The sequence below is a fragment of the Aedes albopictus genome, chromosome 1 (genome assembly GCF_035046485.1).
Source record: "Aedes albopictus strain Foshan chromosome 1, AalbF5, whole genome shotgun sequence".
Taxonomy (NCBI): Eukaryota; Metazoa; Arthropoda; class Insecta; order Diptera; family Culicidae; genus Aedes; species Aedes albopictus.
The window spans coordinates 289,473,624-289,491,659 of record NC_085136.1 but is presented as its reverse complement, the minus strand read 5'-3'; the positions used below and the strand labels follow the sequence as shown (position 1 = coordinate 289,491,659).

Below are 18,036 nucleotides of genomic sequence, written 5' to 3'. Positions count from 1 at the left end.
TCAGTTAACTTACTTTGAAACATACCATCAATAATATTGACATTCAAGCATCAGCTCTGGCTGATTGGCTACAAGTCACAATTCGAACAAATACATCCAATTTGGCATAAATTTTCACAACTTACTACTCTAATGACTGGATCAAACGGAAATCTAAATCTCATACGTAGACATTTCGGTACTTACCCCTAACAGTCTGTCGAAAGCTTCTCTCCCTACGGAATGATCAGTTGGTCTTCGTCACTGGCGAATGCGTCCTGATCGTCGTCCATATCTTCCTCGTCCTCATCGCCTTCTTCCCCAAATTCCTCGCCCATTTCGTTCTTGACGCCGAATTCCAACTCTCCCTCACCCCCCGTCGCATCCTGGCTGCTTTCTTCCACCGGATCCTGTTCACCCTCCATTCCGGGCAGTTCCTGCAAACACGAGCCCATATCCAGCCCTTCGTCGTCCTCCTCCATCATGGGGTGCTCGTGTTCGCTACCCCGATCCTCGAACGACTCGAAACGGCCCTCGATGACGATGAACACCTTACACTTGGTGCACTTCCACGCCATGCGGCCATCGCTCATGAACCGATCCGACGAATAGCGGTAGCCTTTGTACAGGACGAACCGCTGGCCCCGTTTTCCCGGAATGAGTTTGTAGTACACCTGCTCGCTGGTTTTGGCGTCCGTCATGTAGCCCTCGATTACCGTTTCTTTGGCGTAGTCGTCCTGTTGGGTGGAGTGAAACAAAGATGCAAGTGATCAGCTCGTATCGAATCAGAAGATCTAAACGTCTTGACTTCAGATGATTTTGATAATGATTGGTCAATATCACGAATAATCCACATGTTTTTCTCAGAATGCGAAGTCGGACACAGCGTCAAATGGTGGCTTATTTAACCAGTAATAACTCGAAAACTTGTCAAAAAACCACTCCAAAACGAATTGTTGTTGAAAAGAGGGAAGATACACAGGGTATCGCGCCACTTGGGCGGTGGCTTCTTTATTCGTCTGTTTTCCACTATAACTAAGTCAATTTTGAACCAATTGACTTGAAATGTTGTACACGGGTAGATACTATACCTATCTCACCGCGTTCCAAAAATTATGTCAATTGGTTCAAATTTGACTGAGTTATAAGCGGAAAACAGACGAAAATAAAAGCCACCGCCCAAGTGGCGCGATTCCCCACCAAATTTTTTGAAACGCTTCCAGCACAAAAAAAATCAGCAAAATAAATTGCTGAATTTCAGCAAAATTTTTGCTGAATTTCAGCACAACGTTGCTGATCAACTGTCAAAATTGCTGGAAGATTCAGCAAGCTGAAAAATAATTGCTGATATTCAGTAAATTCGTACTGCTGAATGAAATCAGCACAAAAAAAAATCAGCAAAGTTTGCTGAATACCAGCAAACAAAATTTGCAGTGTACACTGAACAAAACTCCCCGCCCAAAATCGACTGAGAGGCGATACGATCACGCCCCTTAACGACATTCGGTCGGAAACCGTATGATCCACCGACCGAATGATGTCATCCTTAAATCGGATGACAGTGATATGAAAATAGAATGTTGACCATATGGTCGAGCAACTTTGTTTTTTAGCGATTGATAACAATAATGTCATCGCTAACTTTCTCAAAAAAAAATGTGTTTAGTGGCCAAGATGCTCTCGCGAGCACCCTTTTCAAAAAAGATGGCATGTCCAGGATAGAACATGCGACGCACAATCGTCAACGTCCCGAGTGTCACGATCAAGGAACTTGTTACGCTATCGATGAATAAATTCGGTGCATTTGTGTGGCCTTCGCTCTGCAACTAATATTCATTCACATAGCGTACGTCGACTCATACGCGAATAAGATGATCGCAACCCCATGAAACGGCTGTCATCCACATACAACTGGATTGAAGCCAAAAATATGGTGCTGGACGTGGTGCTGATTTGAATCGGCGGTTGCATAAGGCTGAAAACACAGTGAATTTTTCTGTTGGAGCAGGTGCGACATTCGAATTTAATTGACTTAAATGTTGTTTTAAATGGGCTAAATGTATTTTCATACTTGTGCGTCTTGTAAATTTAACAAAGAACACTAAACCCATTAAAAAAATACGTGGAAAGGATCGTTTTTCGATCACGAATTTATCTTCGCACGACAAAGTTCGCTTCCGCACGTAGTAGATTGGCCAGCAGACTGAAATTTCGTAAACAAACCTGTGGCGCCCCACCAAAGGCGGCGGCTTCAAGAACTAACGCTTTCTTCAGGGGGTTGGATGATCGTCATCCGCTTTTTAGGAAGATTGCCGTATGATTGATACATCATTTGAAAACACGATTTTGGCAATTTGGACTGGATGGTCGGACAAATCAGTCGATTTCGGGATGGAGTTTTCGTTCAGTGTAGAGTTACTATTTACAATAATTAAAAATGCTTTCAATTGATGCAAAAAATTTGAAAATCGGTGGTTGCCATCATGGTGAAAAAATTTTTTTTGGTGTAAAAAACCAAGACGGCCAAAATCAATATGGCCGACCCAAATTTTTATTATTGTTAATAGTAGCTCTATCATTCCTCTGTTCAACAACAATTCGTTTTAAGGTGGTTTTTGGACAAGTTTTCGAGTTATAACGGTTTAAACGAGCCGCCGAGGGGTCTACAAAAAATGTTGTGGCTCTAACTAACGGGGGGTCCATCAATTTGAGTAACTAAATGCATTTTCTTTACTTTTTAGCGAGGACTTTCAGAAAATCGGAACCTTAAACATTTTTTATTACAAGGTGTAAATAGCAGGCCGGTCTCAGCGAGAGTTACCCATATCTATCATTTCATTATCCACTTTGATCTGTACTCCCTTACTCTCTGAGTAGAAAAAGATCGATAAAGCCATCATATGATTAAGTTATAAATAGAATATGGTTGATAAAGCAGAATGTTGATAAAAATGACAAGTATATCATCAATATAGATATTTACCGAACGATAAGTCTCCTTAGAATCCTAAACAAAGCAAAGGGTAGTCTTCTGGACACCTACCAGAGAGACTCTCTGGAGCAAATCGAAGCCCAGTTAGACAGCAAATCACTGGAAAGCATGTCCATCTGTCCATCAATCCACCTGATCAAACACACAAAAAAAAACACCGAGATGGAAGATAGTGGCGTGGACGATAGAGTAAATTTCACTATCAAATCAGCTGCGGCAAAACCGCGCGAACATCAGAAACCAGACCGGATTAAGTTGAGTGGAGCTAGTGAGAAGCGCCTGGAATGGCTTTTTCATCAAGGTTACGACAAGGAGGAAGCCAATCGTATTGCTCCAAAACCGTGCGAGACTTCGCAGCTTAAATCAGCAAAAAGGTCCAGAGCTGATATATTCATCTAGTGGGGATAGTAAACCACACCCACAGAAAACAAAGAAGGCATTCACGCCCAGTAGCAGACTACACAAGGCCGGCAGGAAGCCTACCAACGGTACATCGGTAAACAGCAGGCTACACAAATACACTGCTCAAACGTCAAATTTCGTGAGAGTAAGCAGACTAGTATAGATTCGTGTAGTAATCCATAGTATCCTAGACATGTCTTCAATGTGAAGACATTTGAACTTCTGTGAAGACATTTATTTTTGTGAAGACATTTTGAAGATATTTCAAATTATGTGAAGACTTTTGAATACCGTAATTCAAATTTTGGAATAATTTCAGTTGATATCCGTTTCAATTTTTGTTAATAAAAACTTACAGATTCCTACAGTTTCTCGGGAATTCCTCTAGGAGTTTGCCGAGAATTTCTTCGCAAATGCCTTGGGAACTCCTCTAGTAGTTCCTAGGAAATTCCTTCATGTATTTCTCGGAAGGAGGAGGAGAAGTTCCTCAGGAATTCCTCCTGGAGTTCCTCGGGAATTCATCCAGGAGTTGCTCAGGTATTCTTCCAGGAGTTCCTCGGGAATTTCTCCACTAGCTCCATGGAGATTCTTCCTTCCAGGAGTTCTTCGGGAACCTCTTCAAGAGATTCTCGGCTATACCTCTAGAAGTCCCCTAGGAATTCCTCAAGGAGATCCACAGGAACCCCTTCAGAAGTTTGTCGATATTTTCTTTAGGAGTTCCTCAGGAATTCCTCTAAGGGTTCATCGAAATTCTTCCAGGAGTTCCTCAGGAATTCTTTCACGAGTTCTTCGGGAATTCCTCCTAAATTTTCCAAAAAAAATCCTCCAGGAGTTACTCAGGAATTGTTTCAGGAGTTTGCCAAGAATTTATTCAGAAGTTCTTCGGGAATTCCTTCAGAGATTATCTGGGAATTCCTCTAAGATCTCCTTTACGAGATACTCGGGAATTCCTCTAAGAACTCCTTTACGAGATACTCGGGAATTCCTCCAGGAGTGCCTAGGGAATTCTTCTAGGAGTTTTATGGAAAATCCTCGGGAATCTCTCCAGGAGATTCACGGGTAGACCTCTAGGAGTTTGTCGAGAATTCCTAAAATATCCTTGGGAATTTCTACAAGAGCTCCTTGGAAGTTTCTCCAGGAACTCCTTGGGAATTTCTCCAGGAGATCCTCGAGAATCGCTCTAGCATTTTGTCGGGAAAACTTCCACGGAGGAGGACTTTCAGGAGTTTTTTAAAAATTCAACTGGATGTTCCTATGGATACCCCCAGGAACTCCTGACGAAATTTCTGAAGAACTCCTGGAGGAATTTTTGGAAACTTATGGAGGAATTCCCGAGGAACTCTTGGTGGAGTTTCCGAGGAATTTCTGATGAACTCCTGGAGGATTTCCAGGAGGAATCCCTAAGGATCTTCTGGAAAATTACCCGAGGATCTTCTTGGAGGATTACCCGAAGATCTTCTTGAATAATTCTCGAGGAACTCCTGAAAGAATTTCCGAGGACCTCCTGTAGGAATTCATGAATAATTCCAGGAGGAATTCCTGATGAACTCCAGGACGATTTCTCGAGGATATACTGGTGAGCGATTCCAAGCAACAGCATCAAAATTAAGGAAAATTTTTAATTCATGATTTTCTATTGAACTGAAACTTTGCACAGTTTTTCAGTTCCATCTAAATCGCCATTTTTCGATATCAAATTTTTATTTAGAGCCACGACTAACTTTTCAAAAGGGTGTATGTGAAAATGGTTCAAAAATATTCAAAAATATGCACAGCAAAAACGGATTGTTCGATTGTTATGAATTTTTCAGCAAAGTTAGATAGCTAAATGGTGATTTCTAAGAAAATATACACTGTGAAAAAAAATCTATTTTATCATTGAAAAACATCATTTTTGTCACAAAAACTCAAATATCTCAAAACCCTATCTTTTTACCAACTTGAATTTTTTAGGGAAAACGGTCCATTGTATTAGCAATCTACCATAAAAATTTGGTGATGGTAAACTAATAAACAAAAAAGTTATAACATTTTAAAAATTTCACAATTTTTACATTTAGTAAAAAAAAATTTTCTGTGTAAATTATTTCGGCCGGGAATCGCGATTTGATGCTGATTTTATTGTTCAGCAAAGTTAGATAACTAAATGGCGATAACTAAGAAAATATACACTGTGAAAAAAATCTTTTTAACATTAAAAAATATCATTTTTGTCACAAAAACTCAAATATCTCAAAACCCTATCTTTTTACCAACGTAATTTTTTAGAGAAAACGGTCCATTGTATTAGCAATCTACCATGAAAATAAACAAAAAAGTTATGACAATTCAAACATTTCACAATTTTCACATTTAGTAATAATTTTTTTAGTGTAAATTATTTCGGCCGGAAATTGAAGTTTGATGCTGATTTTATTGTTAATGGCCTTGGCGTGAGTAAAACAAGTTGTTTTTATTATATATTATATATACATATAATATACTATGTACAGTAATGTTCCGATTTTATCACGCCCTCCGCGCATTAGTCGTTTATTCATTAATTTGCTGTTACATTTGAGGACAAGTGTTTTCCCTCTTCTTCAAGATGAATGTTGAAAGCGTGTTTTGCAACGTTAAAAATATTGAAATGGGTATAGATGTTGAAGAATATTACAGGGCATTTTTGAAAAGGGGCGTAATTAAATTGTTTAAACAGATGTCGCTGATGGCAATTTCTCAGTTGTTGTCGTTTTCGAACTTCCTGCGCCCTGCTTTACCGATGATATACAGATGGCTCGTTTGTCAAATTCTAGACGGCAGGACGTGCAATTGCGTAATTTTGTACACAATGTGGACATTTGGGCATAACCAGTCTCTTTCAGTTTATCTATGGTGCTTTCGGTGAGATTTCGTAACTCTTTTGAACATTTTTTTTCATCAAACGGTCTACAAGAGAGCGTTGAGTTGAAGACCTTTGCGAAAGCGACTGTTCATCTTGTTCGTTAGATTATAATAAACAAAATCACTTATTAATTTTAACTTACTTGTTTGGTGTTGGTGGCTGAAGAAAAAAATTACTATACAATTTTTAATATTCATAGCGGTAGTATTTTTTTGTTTTTTTCGGGAGCATTGTCAGGTATGTATACAGACAAACAAACGTAACACTGGCGAAATTTTCATTGACCACGCCTTCAACGACCATTTTGAATCTTGGTTGTGGCTTTCATAACAAGAAGAGCGCCCATCGTTTTTCTTTGCGTTTGACGTTTCACACTAGCGCCTTCTGATGACGATATTGCACAACGCAGTGTTTCGTGAAACATTTCCACCAGCTGGTGATAGTGTGAACTGGGCGATGAATTTTCACTAAAATTGTTCTGTTTCGTCTGTTTGTCTGTGGTATGTACCTCTTATGCATTTGTTGTTGTTGAAGTTACTCGCATTTTTCCGATCATAAAGTCTGTTCTCTACACACTTAATTTTGATTACCGAGTTCGGTAATTTTTTGACGAGATTAAAACTGCTGAGCACCGAACTCGTTCAGCAAAAATGCATTGTTTACCTTTTCCATACGATTTTGACAGTTGTTTTACTGAGCCTCAGTAAAATCGATTACCGAAACTACCGAGATCGTACCACCGACAAACCGACGTGCCAGCTCATACAACTTTTCCAATTTTTCTTGGCAAATAAGTTCTCCTTTTAATCACTAGCTCCATCTGTTCGATGATTTACACGGCTTCCTCTTTATGTGTGCGTGCGTACAGGAACTTTACCTTGTCAAATTATTTTACACATTTTGAAGTAATAACCTACATTGAATGTTTTCCGCAATAAGAAGACATTTCGTTATGAACGTTGAAATTAATTTCATCCGGTGAAAGATTTTATGTTTGGGATATTTGATTTCGGACTTATTGACTATTTCGTTTCATATATCGAAGGATTTCTTTGAATAGCTTCATTGCATGGTTGATTGTATCTTCTATTGGTGAAATAGAAATAAGAGTGTATGTGATGTTTACATTGATCAGCTGGAAATTTTCGCGCTGTTTTATGACATCTTCTTCAAGGTTTCTTTTGTCAAAAGACGAAAATGACAGAACGAGTTACGATTTTTAAACGTTTTGAGGTTAGAATTTCTTGCCAATCTTGGAAACAGAGTGTCACGTCGGTTTGTCGGTGATCGTACTGCTGTTATAATCTCGTCGAAAAAGTACCGAACAGGCAATTTAGAAATAAGTGTGTAAGAGGGATTTTTTTTGCGGATAAACTAGACGTATACGCGTATATAAAACTTTTATTATACAGCTTTTGTCTCAAAAATAGATTCAATTCCATTTTTCTTATAATCAACAGCTTTTCAACACTATCAAGGGATTTTTTCACCAGTCACGTACAATAAAAAGTATGACAATCTCAATATTTTTGATCACAACACTGGATCGCGTCTAAGTTTCAAATAGATACTATAGTAATTACGAATAATCAAACTAAAGTATCATGAAAACAACTTGTTTAATTCAGGCGGTAGCCTTTACAATAAAATCAGCATCAAAATATAATTCTCGAAATAATTTACACAGAAAAAAATTTTTTTTTTTAGTCCAAGGATGTTTTCGATCACCTGGCAATCATTTGACTCATTTATCCACAGCTCAGTTCAAAAGCATAATATAGAAATGAGGTGTTCGGCAAACTTGTAGGTAAAGGTTTTTCTCACAATTATCACCATGCACGTTATATCCTTACTTTCATATATAAGGCGTGCGAGCGCTAGTACCACCTACTCATATTAAACGATCGAAAATTCCGATCGTTTAGTATGAGTACGTGATACTAACACTTTTACGCCGTAAATATATGAGTTAGAATATGGCGTCCTTGGTGATAATTGTAGGAACAACAATAATCTACAAGTTTGTCGAACATCACATTTTAATATTAGGCTTTTGAACTGAGTTATAGACAAATGAGTCAAATGATTGCCAGATGATCGAAAACATCCTTGGTTACTAAATGTAAAAATTGTGAAATGTTTGAAATGTCATAACTTTTTTGTTTATCAGTTTACCATCACCAAAATTTTATGGTAGATAGCTGATATAATGGGCCATTTCCCCTAAAAAATTGAAGTTGGTAAAAAGATAGGGTTTTGAGATATTTGAGTTTTTGTGACAAATATCATATTTTTTCAAAGTAGAAAAAGAAATTTTTTACAGTGTATATTTTCTAAGGAATCATCATTTAGTTATCTAACTTTGCTGAAAAATTTATAACAATCGAACAATCCGTTTTTGCTGTACAGCTTTTAGAATATTTTAGAACTATTTTCGCATACACCCTTTTGAAAAGTTAGTCGTGAGTGAATATGAAGGTTTAATATCAAAAAATGGCGATTTATATGAAATTAAAAAACTGTGCAAAGTTTCAGATATTTTTGAAATGGTCGCTCAGGATCGACTGACATGACACCGTGGAATTCCTCTGGTGGAATTTCCGAGAGATTCTGGGAGGAATACCTATGGAACTCCTGGATGACTTTTCGGGTTTCTTAGTTGAATTCGTGGAAATAAATACGAGGAACTTCTTTAGGAATTTTCGAGAAAAACCATGAAAAATACTAGGGAACACCTGGAGAGAACCATGCATTATTGCTGGAGGAGTTCTTGGTGAACTTCTGAAGTATATTTCATGGAAATTCTGGAGGGAATTTACCGGGAAATTCCTGGAGAAATTTTCGGGGACTCTTGGAGAAATTTCCATGAAAATCCTGAAGGAATTTCATGGTTTCTTCAAGATTTACTCTCGGGGACTTTTATAGAAATTGCATGGAAACTCCTGTAGGAATTCCTGAAGAACTGATGAAGGAATTTCTTAGGAGCTTCGAGAGAAATTCCCATGGATCTCCTGGAGGAATTTCCGATGATCTCCAGAAGGAATTCCCATGGGATTCCTGGAGAAATTTTACGAAGAACTCATGGCGGAATTCCCGAAGAACTCTTGGGAAGAGGGAATTTTCGAATAATTTATGTTATTATTTTCAGTAAAATCATGGAGAAATTCCCTGGGTAATCCTGGAGGAATGCTGCAAGAATTCTTCGAAAGCTTCTTAAAGAATTTGCATGGTATTCGTGGGGAAACCATGAACGAATTCCCGAGAAACTCCTGGAGAATTTCTCGAAGACTCCTGGAGAAGTTTATCTGGAAACTTGGAAAGTAATTCCCGAGGTACTTCTGTAGGCATGTCTGAAGACACTTCCCGGTGAACTTAATAAATTGTTAGGAAGCTTTGTCAGGAATCGCAAAAAAAAACTTGAGTAACCTATCAACAGAATAAGCTTTTGAAGGAATTTCAGACTCTTGGAGGAATTACAACGCCTTTCTTGATATAAGATGTCATAAGGTCATCACGCATTATTTCAGCGCAGTGAGATCATAGCATAAATTTTGATTTATGATTGATTAGTTTTATACCAAAGCCACAATATGGTGTGTGAAGACATGTGAAGACATTTCAGCGTGCCTTGCGAAGACATTCGAAAATTTCACCTGGCATCCTCGGAGGAACTCCTAGTGGAATACTTAGTGAAATTGCTAGGAGAATCCTCGAAAGAGTTGCTGGAGAAATTTCATCTCTTCTGGAGATGAACACGACAAAAACATTTTCTTTAGAATCACTAACATTTTCTTCAATCTACGGAATCCCTAGATTCTTTCTTCAGCCATCGGTTATCTTTAGGAACCCCCGGTATCTTTGTGCACTCGATTGAATTCAAAGGGCTTTCACCTTCAAAACATCATTGAATAGAAAATCGGCGGCGGCACCGGCGTGGCGCGGCGGCGCACCCCTCTAAATCCAAGATTTCCTCTGATATTCCTCCAAGAGTTTTTTGGAAATTTCTAAACGAGTTCCTTGGGAATTTCTTCAGGAGTTCCATGGGAATTCTTCAAGGAGTTTTTTGGAATTTTCTGTTTTAGTTCCTTGGAAATACCTCTAGAAATATATCGGAAATTCTTTAAGGAGTTCCTCGAGAATATCTCCCGGAGTTACTCTGGAATTTCTCCTGGAGTTCTTTGGGTGTTCTCCAGAAGTTCTTGAAGATGTTCTTCAGCAATTCTTCCAGAAGTTCCTCGGAAAATTCAGCTATAGTTCCTTGGGAGTTTCTACAGTAGCTCCTCAGGAATATTCCCTTCCTTCAGCAAATATTCGGAAGTTTTTTAAGGAGTTCCTTGGAAATTCCTCCAGGAATTTCTCGGAAATTGCACCAAGATTTCCTAAGGAATTCATCCATACGATCTCAGCGAATATCTCCAAGCGTACCTCGGGAATCCCTCTAGCAGTTCCTCGAGAATTTCTCCAGAAGTTACTTGAAAATTTCTCCAGGGGTTATTCGAGAATACCCCCAGAATTTGCACGGGAATTCCTTCACGAGTTCCTCGGCAGTAAAAAGTTCCCTAAAAGAAAGAAGGTACAAAAGAATCTTTGAGGGTGACCCAACAGGGCATTTACAAATACTAACAAATGTCAACATAAATCCGTGACACGAAATGATAACTGGAGGCAACAAAAAACGATCTATTGTGTTTTACACAGACGGTTCAAAAATGGGTGATAGAACTAGGGCTGGAGTGTATGGACCCAGGACTAAACTCGTCATGGTAAATGGCACACGGTATTCTAAGCTGAAACTCAAGCAATTTTGGAACGTACTGCCATGTGTCTGAGAAGCAAATACAAACACGCCAATTTCTTTACCTCCTCAGGCAGCCATTTGGCTTTAAAAACTATCAGCTCATTTGAGTGATATTCCAAGCATGTGTGGGAATGCATCATGCGCGTAACTACAGCGAATTTGGCCCCTCAGCTCCAATGTCGTGATCGCTTGTTATCAGTTGTTATGCACTACAGCCAGCGTGCATGACATTGGAGCTGTAGGGCCAAATGCGCTGCAGTTACGTGCATGGAATGCATTGAATTACTAAAAGAACTGTCTACAAAGAATAGAGTCAACCTTTTAGGGTACCAGGCAGGACATAGTAACATCACCGACGAACCGACGTGACAGTGGCGATCCAAAACTGTCCCCCCCTAATTTAACGGTCGACCAGCGAAGCGAGCGATCGCTTCTGTCAAATCAGCGCAGACGCGAACCGTTTCCTATATGAACATACGGGGGTTTGATGTCGAGCTATCAAATCATCGCGAGCCGTTATAGAGGTGGCGATAATGTTCGGCTATTTTTCATCATGGCGTCGCGGACAACAAATTTGAATTTATTTGTTCTAGCTGTCACGTCGGTTCGTCGGTGGTAACATTGCAGGTAACGAAGTTACTGACCAGGTGTCTTTGGGTACCTGGGAGTATCCTCAAGTGCATTATCGATAGAGCTTAAAAACTGACAGAAACAAACTGTAGGAGCAAATTAACATACCGTGACCGCGCCTAATTCCAATCAGCGCCTAATTCCGTTCACGTGAAACAAAACATTGATTATCATTCGAATTGAATGCACAAGTTTGTTGAAATAATTTTATATAAATTGAATAGTTAAATTCACGTCACAAAACTTGTGACTAGCATTATTTGATTGTGTATAATTGCGAAAAAGTAAATAAATACTCAACGCCTTACTAGCAGCCGCCATGTTTGTTATTTTCCCGAGCCGACGTGTGGAGTCGATCAAACCAAACATTTTAAGATTTTCCCGTGAAATACCACCAAAAACAATTCGAAAAACGCCCAAACAGGAGAACAAAGGTATTATTTTTATGAATTTCACATCACTTTGATAGTTGAACTATGAATTTGAATGCAACATGAGAAAAACAATTGTGACCGGAATAAGGAACCACCGATTTCATTTGCTCCCATTTCCAATCAACAGATGGGCGCGAAAAAACTTCGTAAAAATCTGCTGTACGATCGCAACAAGATCGAAGAAGCTGTTCGACAGGTAAAAGCTGGATGCTCCGTACGTAGTACGGCAAAATTATACGGAATTCCCAACACAACGCTGCGTGACAAGGTTCTGGGAAAATTTTGGAAGCCCAACCCGGGAAAAGATACGGTGCTGACAAGCGCAGAAGAGAAAAAAGTTGCGGATTGGTTGCTGGACAACGCAAAAAGGGGATTTCCGGTGAATACAAATCGGTTGAAGGCTTGTGTTGCTCATTACATACGAGCAACTGATCGACCAAACCCGTTCAAAAACGGCGTTCCTGGTCGAAAGTGGGTTGCGCTGTTCCTTAATCGTCATCCGGAAATTTCACGGCGAGTGCCCAGTCCACTACCAAAGCATCGTGCCGCTGTGTCCGAACACCAGATCAGATCCTGGTTCACCGAAATCGAACAATATTTTGTCAGTGAAGGGTTGCGTGAAAAACCCTGAGCAGATATTCAATCTCGACGAGACCGCAGTTCGAACAGTTCCCACCAAAGAAGTTGTGTTTGCTGGTTGCGGTGAAAAATACGTTCACGCTAAAGTGGGAAACTCTGATAAAGAACCATACACTGCATTGTTCGGTGCTAATGCAGCCGGTCAGTTAACCCCGACGCTGGTACTGTATCCGTACAAATCCAGGATTCCAGGAGAAATTTGGCAGAAATTGCCTGAAGGATGGTCTGCAGGGAAAACTGAATCCGGATGGATGAACAGAGACACGTTTTACCTTTTCCTTAGGGATGTTTTGCACCCATGGCTTGTTGAGCAAAAAATCCAGTTTCCTGTCGTGCTTTTCTTAGACGGACACAAATCTCACGTCTCCCCTCAGATGACGGAGTTTTGCTCAGCAAAAAACATGATAGTAATATGTCTTCCACCAAATTCCACACAAGTTACGCAGCCTCTGGATGTCAGTTTCTTTAGGGCATTCAAAAACCATTGGAATCAAGTCTTGGTGAACTGGAGAACTGATACTAGTGGAGAAGTGCTTCCAAGGAAGGAAATCGCTCCGCTCATGAAACGAGCAGTAGATCGCATGGATAATGTGCAAAGGACGTTGGCAAACGGATTCCGGCGCTGTGGATAGTATCCCTTTGATCCAGATGCAGTGAATTATGAAAGTCTCGTCCAAAAAACCTGCGCAAATCCATCGTCTCAAGCTACAGAACCAAGCACCGAATTGTCGTTGTCAACGGAAACCGCGGGGCCAGTTATGAACTCCTCATTGATTACAAATGATGAATACTTCACGAATCGTCTTGAATCGTTGCTGACTTCTGATCAGTTGAGTATCTTCAAAAGCTGCCATCTAACTGGAGAGTGGCATGGACCACTCATTGATACAAGTCTTTACTGATTATGGGAAAAAGCCAAAGGAATGTTGAATGTACCATCTACCTCATCGCAGACTGATTCAGTCGAACCTGTGTTTCACGGATTTGGAGATATGCCATCTACCGGTAAACTCAAAGATTGATTATTAATACAATATACGTACAACTTATTTATTCTAGGACAAACTGAGCATCAAACTTCCTCAGCTACCATGGATTACAATTCAGAACAAGAAAACCGTGACCCATCAGATGCATTTGATGAATCATTTTGTATGCCATCTACATCGACACATGTTGCAAACAAACGGCGCCAAGCGAATCTTTCCCCCCCTTCTGTGGCCACTAGTCAAGCATACCGATTGTATGTAGAAAATCTCGAAAAGGCCAAGAAATCTATGGAGATGGAAAAACAAAAGAAAAAGGCTGAAAAGCAGAAAAAAGAGAGTCAAAAAAATTGGAAATGTTGTCTCGAAAAACAGCGAAAAAACAGAAGAAAACATGATCCTTTTAAAATGTTTCCTTCATAAAATGAATTGAAGTGTGTTTGATTGTCATTAAAGTTGTTTTGAAATATAAAACCTTGTACTTATATCATTTGTTTCATCACAATGGTAATCAATTAGAGTGACCGGAATTAGGAACAGATTGATTGGAATTAGGAACAAACACTTGTTATGTTCGGCAGCTTTTTTTTAAATCAATGGCAAAGTTACATCGTTGTTTATATTTTTCCTGTAATATATAGATACGAAGCAACAATATTGCACATTTTCAGATTTTTATAATTGAATATGAATTTCCTATAGCTCGTACACTTGGAATATCACCTTAAGTGAACGGAATTAGGCGCGGTCACGGTACTGCAACTGGAATATGTTGGAGAAATGTAGTGTCAGCCCCCTGGTTTAAGATGTTTGTATGTGTTGTAAAACAGCTGACGAAGCATAACTACTAATGTGTGTTTACTTGACAATGTATATTATGTTTGCATAAAAAAAAATAATCAGTCCGTACTAATCTGTTGCCCCGAATAGATGTAAGTTGAAGAAGCTATACGTGTCGATCTTTCTTCGTCATATCACGAATCTCGCGACGGTCCGGAACCGTGTCTACTGCGCTGAGTATTCCATCAGAATAAACCAGTCAGATAGATTCACTTTTCAAAGCGTGGAAAACATGAATGCACTGCTGAAACTTAGCAAGCGCAACTTAACCGTTTATTAACCGGCCACTGCCCATCTCGACACTTCTTAATGAAGCTACAGAAGATTCATTCTGAAGAATGTCGGTTCTGCGGGTCCAAAACTGAATCCGCTGATCACCAACTTTGTGAATGCAGTCCTTTCTTGGATAAGAAACGTTATTTATAATCGAATTGTGCAAACCACCTGTCCCCATCCTTAAAGCATGATCTTTCAAGTGTTAATTAATTTATACTCACATTCGCTCTATGGTTGTGCGCCCACTCGCTCTCCTTGATGACCCTGCCGCCGGCATTAGTAATCAAATTGGCCGGACAGTTGAACAGACTCTTTTTAAAACATGCCCAGCGCGAGTACTGCCGATCGATACGGGGAAATCCGTATTCGTACCCCTTGTGGACCATCACGTTCTTCTTGTGACCTTTCAGTACTTTCGGGGTGGCGCTGCTCCCCACGGCAGATACGTTATTTCCATTACGGGGGATGACCATTTCTTCCGTGAATTTAGTTGGTTCATCGTCCAGCACATCCGGCAGCGGTTTGCTCATGTCGTACTGGGCCGGGTGATTGTGTGGATGACCGTTGGACGAGCACGCACTAAAGTCCATCCGGAACGACAAAATCGCTTTGCAGTTTTCCTTCCCGTTGTGCTTCATGCAGCGCCAGTAGGTGGTCTGCTTCTGGGTGGACCTGGCGTACCGGTACTTGTACCCATTGCAAATCATCTGTGTCGGATGGATAGGACTGCGGTGGCTTTTGATCATCTTGTAAGTTACTTTTCGTCCGGTGTGCACGTCTATAATGGTTCCGTCGGCGTCATTCGGAACCGCTTTCTTCTTATCCGGTTGGTGATTGTGGCGATGAAATCCGGTGTTGATGGTGCCATTTGGGGAGACGAGAATGGCGGCCCGACACTTGAGCTTCGACTTGTACATGCACCGCCAGTGGACCTTGCCGTTGGCACGGGAGGTGGCACAGGTATACCGATACCCTCCGTAGTAATAATCCTGCACGTTTTCTCGGCGTGCTCGTTGCTTTGGCAGTGGCTTTAGCTTCCATGGTTCCATTGCAAGGCCAGTTCTTGGCACGGCGCTCGGAGATTCATTGAACTCCTGCGACTGTTCGCTATTATCTTCCTCGTCCGGGATGTCAAATTCATCGGAATCAATGGGTTCATAATCGGGTTCTTCTTCCTCTTCATCATCATCGTATTTATCTTGAGTCTTGATAGTTGCTTGATCGCCGCTCGCATTAAAATTAATCTTGGAGGGTTTGAGGCGTCCCCGCAATATGGCATCATTGGCCAAGCATTGTTCCTTGTAGACGAAGAATTTTGAAACTTCTTGGATGCAGATTCGGCAAATAAATGTGTCATAATCATCTTCAAATGTGAGCTAAAATAGTAAAATATGTAAATAAATTTGAGATAAGATCCATAAAAGATTTGGTTTGTCTGTTTTTCAAATCAGGATCTTCAATTCAATTCGCCAGAAAAGTTTTGAACATAGAACAAAAATTCAACTTTACGCCTGAGGAACATTCAAAACTTTTAAAGCGTCATCCCTAATTACAAAATCAATAAACCCCACCCCATTCCGCCGACCCTACTTACAGCGATGGTGAGACAACTGAGAATCCTTCCCAGCAGCGTCTCGTCTGGGGTTCCACTCGGGGGGAACAGCGGCTTCAGCTGCTGCTGCTTAGACAGACACAACCGACAGAACCGATGATCACCGGTAGCGCCGGAACCGACCACCGAAGTCATCGATATTTCCTGCTCAAAATCCGGCTCGATGCTTGTAGCTTTCTTCTCCTCGTACCCATTTCGCTTCGGTTGAACCACCTGCGGGTACCAGCCGCCTCCGCCACCACCGCTGCTGTTACTGTTTTCGCCGCTTCCGGCACTGGCCGATGCCATTTCCAAGCACAATATTCACTACAAACTTCCTAAAACTGACTTATCAACGGGAACACCCTTTCAAATACGTAAAAACTTTACGGTCTTCCTTCACGAAAGTAATTTAGCACCTTTAGCACAGGTAAAAATCAACACAAAAACACACAAACGCGACAACTCACTCGGCTTCGGCTTGCAGCCAAAACTTCAAAACAGAAAGCGATCGGTAAAACGCGACTATACTTGGAAAAGGGCGAAATAGATTGTGTCTTGAGCCATTCTCAACAATAATCGATTGAAACCAAATATATTTTAAATAAACAAAAATATACATTGATAGTTTTTACAGGCATGTATGAAATTACAACCAATTTTCCGGATTTCGACCGTTGAAGAGGTAATGTTTCCAAGCATATATTCGCCCTTTTCCGGGTTCAGTCTAGAAATGCAAAACATTTTCTGACAGCAGCTGTCGGCTTCGGTGTTGGAACTTTTGACCGAAAATTATACCCGAATCGGAACGCATTCGCAAACAACACGGAGAAAAAAACGCATGTAAAAATTAGAGACTGTATAAATAGAGACACGCAAAGACAACTTCTTTTGAGTGTTGTTCTTCTTCTTCGCCCGACTTTGTTTTCACAATTTTGCTGGCGTGCTCGATAGGTAGCCGATTTGACAGTTCGATAGGTAGATTTGGTTTCACTCTTTGCGGGACTGTGTTATATACAGACTGTAGTAAAAATAATAATTCGTGTGGCTGATTTTCAAATTGGCTGATTTAGCGGTGTTGAGATAATTTTATCACATTCTGAATCAGCATGCAAAACTAAGCCAAAATCCAAATGTTTAAGGATTTTGGTGCCCGGGAACCTATACAAAAATCAAGTGCGTAGGGGAGCAATTTGTTGAATCACCCCTCGTTGCATTTTGTACTGGGCGGAGCTGTCAAGCAGTTACCCAGCTGTGAAAGGGTGATTTCAGAATATCTCTTGGATTTTAGGTACCGAAATAAAGTTCTAGAAATCTGGAAAAAAATAATGGTGGCTCAGAAAAAGTTGCTCTTTCGTATAAAGTCGAAAAATGATAACATTTATCAAAATTTAAAAACCCAATTCACAGACAAACAGACGTCTCACTCTACTCACTTCCCATCGTTTCCCTTTTTAACGGATTATTCAAATATTCCGTAGTTCACAAATCGCGCGCTCATGGCGCTCTCATCGTTTTTACTCCTGTTTGACGTTTGCTCTCTACCGCCATCTACTCAGAGGGTTTGCGTACCACAGCGTAATTA

General features: G+C 40.3%; 1 protein-coding gene across 1 annotated transcript; it reads right to left on the bottom strand.

The window, feature by feature from the left end:
* Positions 1-9: 9 nt before the first annotated feature.
* Positions 10-16,956, bottom strand: LOC109408316 (uncharacterized). The gene is made up of 3 exons (XM_019681583.3): positions 16,455-16,956; positions 15,082-16,236; positions 10-716 (listed from the first exon to the last, which is right to left on the bottom strand). The coding sequence occupies exons 1-3, from the start codon at positions 16,758-16,760 to the stop codon at positions 216-218; spliced, it is 1,962 nt and encodes a 653-aa protein (XP_019537128.2). The 5' UTR covers positions 16,761-16,956; the 3' UTR covers positions 10-215.
* Between the last annotated feature and the right edge of the window lie 1,080 nt (positions 16,957-18,036).

Coding starts and splice junctions, on each gene's coding strand:
- LOC109408316 (XM_019681583.3), bottom strand. CDS start 16,760: ATGGCATCGGCCAGTGCCGGAAGCGGCGAAAACAGTAACAGCAGCGGT. Junction 16,237..16,454: donor TCAGTTGTCTCACCATCGCT/GTAAGTAGGGTC, acceptor TTACTATTTTAG/CTCACATTTGAAGATGATTA. Junction 717..15,081: donor CGCACAACCATAGAGCGAAT/GTGAGTATAAAT, acceptor TCCACCCAACAG/GACGACTACGCCAAAGAAAC.